Consider the following 10,907-nt stretch of genomic DNA (forward strand, 5'->3'; position numbering starts at 1 on the left):
CTTCTTCCCCAGGTCTTATGACACTGATATTACAGCTGGTATTCTAACAGTAGCAAGTCCAGATAGGTCTGTTCCATGATTAAAACTAGAGGGAGACTAGATTAGTCTACGAGGGTCTGATCTGAATGACAACCAGAGAAGAAGAGGTATCTTTTAGAGCAGGGTTTCCAAAACTCGGTCCTCTGTTTTCAATGGCAACACCTTTGTGACGTCCGTCTTCCGTTTACACAGGTGTTAGGAGATGCAGATAGCTAATTAGCACAGGTAGTCTGTCTTCCATCTGTTTTCTGTAAACAAGTGTTGTAACGTGAAAATATGGGAGAGTGGGAACCCTAACCCTATAAACGTGTGTATCAATTTATCCTTTTGTTTAAAAAAAAAAAGATTTCTCACTGATATGAAAGATAAGGTCCATAAGGTCCATATGCTCAGACCGTTCAGACCGAGCGTTGAGGCTCTTAAACTCCCCATACAGAACCCCTTCAACCAATGACTCGTATGTGTAATGTAATGGAACACGATAAAGGGCTAGCATAAGGGATTCCATTCCAAGCACAGAGGAGTTATTCTATTTGTTAGAGCAGCGTTGTTAGTTTTCCTACAAGCCTTTCATTCTAATGGTAATATATCATATTCATATTCTCACACAAATCACAGTATATGCATTACATATGGGCTTATAGAGAAAAAAATGTTCTTTGTCCCAATGTAAAAGTGGGATGGGGATTACTCAGTAGGGTCTGTAGAATCTGTATGGTGTCAATCGACCTGGTCTCAGAGCATTTCATATTATTCTGTATGTAAACCCAAGACACTCCATTTCTCCATTTAGTATATGTTATATTTCATATGGTATGTATTCATTTGTGGATGTCCATCACCCATTTCATATGGTATGTATTCATTTGTGGATGTCCATCACCCATTTCATATGGTATGTATTCATTTGTGGATGTCCATCACCCATTTCATATGGTATGTATTCATTTGTGGATGTCCATCACCCATTTCATATGGTCTGTATTCATTTGTGGATGTCCATCACCCATTTCATATGGTCTGTATTCATTTGTGGATGTCCATCACCCATTTCATATGGTCTGTATTCATTTGTGGATGTCCATCACCCATTTCATATGGTCTGTATTCATTTGTGGATGTCCATCACCCATTTCATATGGTATGTTAAGAATGACAATTTGTATTATATGTTATGAATTAGCAAAATGTGCAATATGTTACGAATTCTAGGTAGGTGGCTAACGTAAGCTAGCTGGCTAATGTCAGCTAGGCTAGTGGTTAGGGTTAGGGTTAAGGTTAGGGTTAAGTTAAGGAGTTATATTTAAGGTTAGGGGTAGGGGAAGGGTTAGAACCCCAAAATGTCATCGTATTACTCCAGTGCTAGCCTTCTAACACTGGCTTCCTGTTAAGGCTAGGGCTGATTTCAAGGTTTTACTGCTAACCTACAAAGCATTACATGGGCTTGCTCCTACTTTTCTTTCTGATTTGGTCCTGCCGTACATACCTACACGTACGCTACGGTCACAAGACGCAGGCCTCCTTGCAGTCCCTAGAATTTCTAAGCAAACAGCTGGAGGCAGGGCTTTCTCATATAGAGCTCCATTTTTATGGAATGGTCTGCCTTTCCATGTGAGAGACGCAGACTCGGTCTCGACCTTTAAGTATTTATTGAAGACTCATCTCTTCAGTAGATCCTATGATTAAGTGTAGTCTAGCCTAGGGGTGTGAAGGTGAACGGAAAGGCACTGGAGTGACAAACCACCCTTGCTGTCTCTGCCTTGCCAGTTCCCCTCTCCACTGGGATTCTCTGCTTCTAGCCCTATTACGGGGACTGAGTCACTGGCTTACTGGTGCTCTTCCATGCCGTCCCTAGGAGGGGGCATCACTTGAGTGGGTTGAGTCACTGACGTGATCTTCCTGTCCGGTTTGGCGCCCCTCACGGGTTCGTGCCATGGGGGAGATCTTCGTGGGCTATACTCGGCCTTGTCTCAGGGTAGTAGGCAAGCTTCAATGCCATACAACTCTCCTTCCGTGGCCTCCAATTGCTCTTAAATACAAGTCAAACTAAATGCATGCTCTTCAACCGATCGATACCTGCACCTACCCGCCTGTCCAACATCACTACTCTGGACGGCTCTGACTTAGAATACGTGGACAACTACAAATACTTAGGTGTCTGGTTAGACTGTAAACTCTCCTTCCAGACCCATATCAAACATCTCCAATCCAAAGTTAAATCTAGAATTGGCTTCCTATTTCGCAACAAAGCATCCTTCACTCATGCTGCCAAACATACCCTTGTAAAACTGACCATCCTACCAATCCTCGACTTTGGCGATGTCATTTACAAAATAGCCTCCAATACCCTACTCAACAAATTGGATACAGTCTATCACAGTGCAATCCGTTTTGTCACCAAAGCCCCATATACTACCCACCTTTGCGACCTGTATGCTCTCGTTGGCTGGCCCTCGCTTCATACTCGTCGCCAAACCCACTGGCTCCATGTCATCTACAAGACCCTGCTAGGTAAGGTCCCCCCTTATCTCAGCTCGCTGGTCACCATAGCATCTCCCACCTGTAGCACACGCTCCAGTAGGTATATCTCTCTAGTCACCCCCAAAACCAATTCTTTCTTTGGCCGCCTCTCCTTCCAGTTCTCTGCTGCCAATGACTGGAATGAACTACAAAAATCTCTGAAACTGGAAACACTTATCTCCCTCACTAGCTTTAAGCACCAACTGTCAGAGCATCTTACAGATTACTGCACCTGTACATAGCCCACCTATAATTTGGCCCAAACAACTACCTCTTTCCCAACTGTATTTAATTAATTTATTTTGCTCCTTTGCACCCCATTATTTTTATAATAATAATAATAATATATGCCATTTAGCAGACGCTTTTATCCAAAGCGACTTACAGTCATGTGTGCATACATTCTACGTATGGGTGGTCCCGGGGATCGAACCCACTACCCTGGCGTTACAAGCGACATGCTCTATCAACTGAGCTACAGAAGGACCACTTTGCACATTCTTCCATTGAAAAACTACCATTCCAGTGTTTTACTTGCTATATTTACTTTGCCACCATGGCCTTTTTTGCCTTCTCACCTCATTTGCTCACATTGTATATAGACTTGTTTATACTGTATTATTGACTGTATGTTTGTTTTTACTCCATGCGTAACTCTGTGTCGTTGTATCTGTCGAACTGCTTTGCTTTATCTTGGCCAGGTCGCAATTGTAAATGAGAACTTGTTCTCAACTTGCCTACCTGGTTAAATTTAGGGGGGCTTATCCGGAGTCCTGTGTGAATTTAAGTATGCTCCCTCTAATTATCTCTCTCTGTCCTTTTCTCTCTTTCTCCTTCTCTCTCTCTCTTTCTTTCTCTCTTCTCTCGGAGGACCTGAGCACTAGGACCATGTCTCAGGACTACCTGGTCTGATGACTCCTTGCTGTCCCCAGTCCACCTGGTCATGCTGCTGCTGCAGTTTCAACTGTTCTGCCTGCGGCTATGGAACCCTGACCTGTTCACATGACGTGCTACCTTGTCCTGGATCTGTTGTTTTGGACTCTCTACCGCACCTGCTGTCTCTAACTCTGAATGATTGGCCATGAAAAGCCAACTGACATTTACTCCTGAGGTGCTGACCTGTTGCATCCTCTACAACCACTGTGATTATTATTATTATCTGACCCTGCTGGTCATCTATGAACGTTTGAACATCTTGACCATATTCTGTTATAATCTCCACCTGGCATAGCCAGAAGAGGACTGGCCATCCCTCAGAGCCTGGTTCCTCTCTTGGTTTATTCCTAGGTTCTGGTCTTTCTAGGGAGTTTTTGCTAGCCACTGTGCTTCTACATCTGCATTGCTTGCTGTTTGGGGTTTTAGGCTGAGTTTCTGTACAGCACTTAGTGACATCAGCTGATGTAAAAAGGGCTTTATAAATTAATTTAATTGATTGATTGTTAGCTATAAGGTTCAGGGTTAGCTAACATGCTAAGTAGTTTCAAAGTAGCTACAAATTAGTAAGTACTTGAAAAGTTGTTAATTAGATCAAATCAAAGTTGTCCGTGATGAGCTTCGACCTCGTAATCGTTGGGTTGCTGGACATTTGCGTAATACGCCAACCCATTCATCCCGACCAGGCACACAATTTTGTTTTTGCCTTAAGTAACCACCTGTCTTATGTAACCATGTCAAAGGTAACATATACACGTTCCAGTGTGCAGATTTTAATGTTACGTCTAGTCTATGAGACCAGGCTGATATCTTGGTTGTCTGAGATTTGATTGAGCTGCACCACTGACACTTCCTCATATGAACGTGGCTACATCAGGATGAAAATCAGAAGCAGGTTCTTTATCCTCAAAAGTGTGTACATTTTGGGGGTCGTCTCTGAGCAGTTGACGTTCCCTCATTTAAACTATCCACAGGTATTAGATTTTGAACCTCAGCATCATTTACATTCTCTGTTTGTACCATTCTGTTTCATTTAATCTTGTTGTCACTAGCAATGGAATCACTAGCAATGGAATCACTAGCAATGGAATCACTAGCAATGGAATACATGTGTCACAGTAATATAGGTATGACAGTCCATCATTGTTGCAGTCTTTGAAGCAGTGGGCTTCTTAATTAATCCCCTGCTAATAATGTGTATTTGGCACTTCCATTAGCGCAAGGCGAGAGTGCATGAATAATGCCACTTTAAGAATGTTTACATATCTCGCATTATTCATCTCATATGTATATAATGTATCCTGTATCCTTCACTATATAATCTTTACTATCTATTGCATCTTAGCCTCTCTGTCACTGCTCATCCATATATTTTATACTTATATATTCTCATCCCATTCCTTTACAAGATTGTGTGTATCAGGTTTCGTTGTGGAATTTGTTCGATATATTTTTTTGAAATTCTGAGGTCTTGGCTGATTTCTTTTGATTTTCCCATGTCAAGTAAAGAGGCACTGAGTTTGAAGGAAGGTGTCACGCCCTGACCTTAGAGAGCCTTTTTTTATGTCTCTTTTTGGTTTGGTCGGGGTGTGATTTGGATGGGCATTCTATGTCCTTTATTTCTATGATTTGTGTTTCTATGTGTTGGCCGGGTATGGTTGGCCGTGACAGAACTACCCACCACCAAAGGACCAATCAGCATGGTAAAGAGGACTCCTGGACATGGGAGGAGATCCTGGACGGAAAGGGACCCTGGACGCAGGCCGGGGAGTGTCGCCATCCGAGGGAGGAGTTGGAGGCAGCTAAGGCGGAGCGGCTGCGATATGGGGAGACAAGTCAGCGAAGCAGGCACGAGAGGCAGCCCCCCCCCAAAAAACTTGGGGGGGACACATGGGGAGATTGGCGGAGTCGGAGGTTAGACCTGAGCCAACTCCCCGTGCTTACTGTGGGGAGCATGTGACTGGTCAGGCAAAGTGTTATGGGGTGATGCACACGGTGTCTCGAGTGAGCATTCACAGGTGTGCTCTGTGCCAGCGTCCCGCATTTGCCGGGTGGAAGTGGGCATCCAGCCAGAACGGGTTGTGCCAGCTCTGCGCTCGAGACCGCCAGTGCGCCTTCACGGCCCAGTGTATCCGATGCCTGCCCCATGCGCCAGGCCCCCTGTGTGTGTCTCTCCAGCCTGGTGAGTCCTGTGCCTGCTTCTAGGACCAGGCCACCTGTGTGTCTCCCCAGCCTGGTGAGTCCTGTGACTGCGCCCAGGAAGAAGCCTCCAGTGAAGATCCATGGCAAGAAGCCTCCAGTGATGATCCATGGCACGAAGCCTCCAGTGAATATCCATGGCAAGAAGCCTCCAGTGATGATCCATGGCAAGAAGGCTCCAGTGATGATCCATGGCACGAAGCCTCCAGTGAGGCATATCCAAATTTTATCAGCATATCGAATGCGCAACCAGCGCTGGCAGCATTCTGGATCATTGCTACTCTAACTTCCGCGACGCATACAAAGCCCTCCCTCGCCCTCCTTTTGGCAAATCTGACCACGACTCCATTTTGTTGCTCCAGGAAATGCACATGCTCAGGTCTGTTCAACGCTGGTGTCGTGTCTTTGGCATCATTAAACTGAAGATTAGCCTTTATCAAAGATTCTCTGTAAACTAATTAATCACGTAACTGTAATTACCTAGGAAGTCGGGGCACCAAGGAAAATATTCAGTTATAATTTTCCTAATATAACTTTCAGATATTTTAATATCTGATCACTCAGTCTTCTGACTAATGAATTAATCTTTACCTCACGTTAGTCTCATTCCAAACGTCGTAAATTGTTGATTATCTGCACAAACTCAGTCTTCACTATGAGTCATCCATATATAAATTGGCTTAGATAATTTATTTACTAACTAAGTAATTAATCACAGAAATGCACACACAAACAAACAAAGTACATATGATTACAAGGAAATTATAGGGGAATGTGCTCTAGTGGGCTAAACTGGCATGGCGGCTTGGTGGACAAAAGACTGAGTGGCGCGAAAGATAAAAGACACTACAAAGTTGATAATTATAACAATTGAAATGCTAATCCTTTGCACATGAACTCTCACTCATTCGGGAATAATTGCAATCAATATATATATTTACGCTCAGTGTGTCACGTGATATCTGTTGGAATTGTCCTTCTTTCTGTTGGAAGTTCATCCGCCCGTCTTTCGTGGTTAGAATGGATACTACAGAGTCCCATTCAGAAATGTTGTCGGTCCCATTCAGAAATGCGGTTGTCGGTCTTCCCGTTCAATGATACCGAATTCCTAGCTGACTTGTTCTTATTCTGTTGGTATCGATAGTCTAAGATTTTAACCACGTGGGATGGTTAAAAGATTCAGCAATCTACTTAAACCTTATTTCCCTCTGTGATAAAGGTACTGGCGGGTCTCAAACCTTGGCCCTCTCGTTATCGAGGTAAGCTGGTCTGAAGTGGAAAACCCAGGTGGGGGTTTTATTCAGAACATAGAAAAGGGCTGTCCCATGATGCCAGATCATAACTGTGCTCATGGGCGGTCTTCTGACTCAGTTAAACTCCAAAGGGAATTGGAGTTTCCCTCATTAAACAGTTTAAAATCACATTACATAATTTCACAAATAGTTCCATCTTTACTCATTCATTCTATACAACAATTAGATGTAAGCCTCATAACTGAGACTTTTGTATAAACAAGATTATGGTAATGTGCTGTAATGTCTCTCATGAGTTTCACAAAATTGTACCAAATGGACCAGTTCGTAGCTCGTTACTTCACCGATCTTTCATTCATTCTCCAGAACATGAATATTGTTCGGACCTCAAGTTCCGTGAGGTGGAAGAAATTCCTTTGTTCTCCCTATGAAAGTCACTCTCTCTCCATACTGTCTGGCCATGAGGAAGATTCTCCTCTAAGAATTTACGACTTCTCTGACCACAGCAGCTTGGGTGTAGGAGACAGAGAGAGGGGGATGGTGCTCGCTGTGTCCAAAGATGGCAACGTCATGACACTGGTCCGACCAATCTGATTTCAAGCTTCAAGATTGCTTCGATCACGTGGACAGGGATATGTTTGGGATATGTTCCCGGATAGCATCGGAAAACAACACTGATGTATACGTTGACTCGGTGAGTGAGTTTATTAGCAAGTGCATCGGTGATGTTGTACCCACGGTGACTATTAAAACCTTCCCCAACCAGAAACTGTGGATTGATGGCAGCATTCGCACAAAAATGAAAGCACAAACCACTGCATTTAATCATGAAAAGGCAACTGGAAAAATTACCGAATACAAACAAGGATCATATCACCTCCACCCTGCCTGACACCCTAGACCCACTCCAAATTGCTTACTGCCCCAATAGATCCACAGACGAGCAATCGCAATCACACTGAAAACTGCCCTAACCCATCTGGACAAGAGGAACACCTATGTAAGAATGCTGTTCATCGATTACAGCTCAGCATTTAACACGATAGTACCCTCGTTCTCGATCCCGCCTTGTGCAACTGGGTCCTGGACTTCCTGACGAGTCGGCCCCAGGTGGTGAGGGTAGGTAACAACATCTCCACCCCGCTGATCCTCAACACTGAGCCCTCTTCTGAGCCCTCTCCTGTACTCCCTGTTTGCCCATGACTGCGTGGCCATGCACGCCTCCAACTCAATGATCAAGTTTGCAAGCGACATTACAGTGGTAGGCTTGATTACCAACAACGACGAGATGTCCTACAGGGAGGAGGTGAGGGCCCTCGGAGTGTGGTGTCAGGAAAATAACCTCACACTCAACGTCAACAAAACAAAGGAGATGATTGTGGACTTCAGGAAACAGCAGAGGGAGCACCCCCCTATCCACATCGACTCTTCGGGTTAACTGCCTGTTCATGGGCAGAATGACAGATTTGTACCTTGTCAGCTCGGGGGTTTGAACTCACAACCTTCCGGTTACTAGTCCAACTCTCTAACCACTAGGCTATGCTTCCGCCCCGATTGGGAACCATACCAGGCCAAAAGCAGAAATACAACACATAGAACAAAAACATTGAATGCCCACCCCAACTCATGCCCTGACCGAGCTAAAACAGAGACATAAAAATGGAACTAAGGTCAGGACGTGACAGTCATGGATGGTCAGTACTTGCATCCATAGATGCAATTTGTGAGTGGTTATAATTTTTCTGGGGTGTCTGATCTGTATTTGTTTCGTTTAACAATTCTAGCTTTAAAAACACATTTGTATTAAAACATGTTACTACATTGTTATACAATTCATTAATTTAGCCTGCAATTGGTTTTAGAAAATGTGGATAAAATGTACTTTCTTAGCTCCATGTATTGAAGGTAGACTCAGCAATATCATCATAACAGGGCGACTGTTTGCAGACATCATCAACAACAACAGAATTCACATACGTGACATTGCCAAGATTTCCAGACAGTTATTGTGCCCTACCTTGAGACATACCCTATACTCACATCACCAGATAAATCATGTTGGATGACGTTCAAACCATGGGTGTATTCAGAATCTGCCATGTTGTAAAAAAGTATTTCCATAATTTACCAATGAATATCCAGTGGTGGTGTGAAAAGCTTCATCTGTAATTGTGCTGCTCACATATGTGATATCTCATTAGAGTCCTTTGGGTCATATTCTTATGTTACAGAATCAATTGATGCCATCCTTTCAAACACAGAGAATACAGAGGCATTCCTGAAACGCAGGAAAGTTCAACGTGACTTCATATTCAAATACCTGACGGAGGACGAGGGGGTTGTGATACCCAAAAACATCAACAAAGACCAGCTAGTGAAGAAGGCCCTTGACGTCTGGACTATTGAGAAGGTATTTTTGGAGCAGACACATTTGGACACTTAGGGAACTAAGAGGTAAGGTAAATACACCTCTTTCCATTGTCTCTATTATCTTCAGGTGAGTCCACAAGCGTATGAAGATGTCTCCTTCAGTGCTTTAACAAGAGCAGCAGGTTCTCAGATAGGAATGAGGTTTCCAACAGCACATGTCCCCCCTCAACCTGTCTACTCTAAGCCGCACGACACATCCCAGGTAATAATAATATCAATCCTAATTCTATGGCATGAAGGCATGCAGTGTAAAAAATATTTTGTATTGTAGCAAACAAAGACATTTCACCTCAGTTCTTAGAAATGCCAAGCTTTGGCCAGAACATTTATTCCATTTTTTAAGAGAAATGTTATTGTCTGTAGATGTTGGACCTTCAAAGCCCAGCAGCTGAGACCAATCCAGGACCAGCTGTGACTATTGTGAGACAAATTGAGACTAGTTTGAGACCAATTGGTCTGAGAACAAGTGAGAGTGTCTCTGTTTCCTCTGAGGCGACATACAGTGCTGGCTTTGACCACCTGGCCTTGGCCAGACAGTTTTGTCAGTGGTTCTTCCAGCTTCTCAACAGTCTGAACCCCCCACTGCGTCAGCCTCCTCAGGAGTGGGGACCACAACACTTCTGGGAGGATGTGAGGCTACGTCTTCTCTCTAGCGCCGGAGAGCAGTATACAGAAGAGTACGAAGGAGCAGCAATGACCAGCCTGCGTCTCCTGGCCCTGGCGAGGGACGAGAGGCTGCTATTGAGCCCCAACCTGGAGCCTGGTGGTCTGAAGGCCCTGTCCTCCCCCCACGGCCTGGTGCTGGTGGCTGTGGCAGGGACCATCCACAGAGACAGAGAATGTGTCGGCATTTATGAGCAGGCGTTTGGCCTCATACGCTCCCCACTGGACCAGAACAAATGGAAGATCAAGTTCATGGTCTTGAAGGTGAGGGGCCAGGAGGCTCTCAGGGTGGGAGAGAACCTGCTGTCTCCAATATTAACATGGGATTCCAACGACCTGCAGCTCCTCTGTAGATGATGGGGGACCTGGTGTGATCGTCAGCAGGGTTCTTCAACCGAGGGTCCGCAGGTCTGTATCCTAACTATGGAGACATTTTAAATATGATTTAGCTTTATAAAATGGTACAGTAAATTAATAATCATGTAATGCTTCATAAGTTGCCTACTTCTAGGTTTACTCATTGTCAGAAAATTACTATTTAACTGTTCTCTAGTTTGATACATTTTCCCCCAGCTAATCAATCATGATACTGTAATTGACCTCAGTAACCTCTGATCTATTTATTCTAATTATTTGTAGCCTTTATTTAGGAATCGAGTCATTGAGACCAAAATCTATTTTTTTCAAGGGAGTCCTGCATAGATACACCTTTTACATTATATCTACAAAGTCCAAAAGCTGTGAAAACAAGGCCACCACTACCTTTTTAATTTGTGTTCTTTCACCCTCAATCTCTCTCCGTCGCGCTGTCCTCTCTCACTCTGTGCGAGAGTGTAGCCCATAGGCCTGGTTCTGTGTGAGAGTGTAGCC

The 10,907-nt window shown here is 44.1% G+C and overlaps 1 protein-coding gene across 1 annotated transcript; it reads left to right on the plus strand.

Moving 5' to 3' along the window:
- Nucleotides 1-5,192: 5,192 nt before the first annotated feature.
- On the plus strand, nt 5,193-10,394 carry LOC124049077 (uncharacterized protein C3orf38 homolog). Its single transcript, XM_046370456.1, has 4 exons — nt 5,193-5,406; nt 9,176-9,354; nt 9,442-9,576; nt 9,867-10,394. Exons 1-4 carry the CDS (start codon nt 5,193-5,195, stop codon nt 10,392-10,394), a joined length of 1,056 nt encoding a protein of 351 aa, XP_046226412.1.
- The last annotated feature ends 513 nt before the right edge of the window (nt 10,395-10,907 follow it).

Source organism: Oncorhynchus gorbuscha, linkage group LG01, assembly GCF_021184085.1.
Source record: "Oncorhynchus gorbuscha isolate QuinsamMale2020 ecotype Even-year linkage group LG01, OgorEven_v1.0, whole genome shotgun sequence".
Taxonomy (NCBI): Eukaryota; Metazoa; Chordata; class Actinopteri; order Salmoniformes; family Salmonidae; genus Oncorhynchus; species Oncorhynchus gorbuscha.

Excerpts from the sequence above, each read along its gene's own strand:
- LOC124049077 (XM_046370456.1), top strand. The coding sequence starts at position 5,193 with ATGGTAAAGAGGACTCCTGGACATGGGAGGAGATCCTGGACGGAAAGG. Across the intron at positions 9,355-9,441 it reads ACGTCTGGACTATTGAGAAG|GTGAGTCCACAAGCGTATGA; the intron begins GTATTTTTGGAG and ends TATTATCTTCAG. Across the intron at positions 9,577-9,866 it reads AGCCGCACGACACATCCCAG|GCGACATACAGTGCTGGCTT; the intron begins GTAATAATAATA and ends GTTTCCTCTGAG.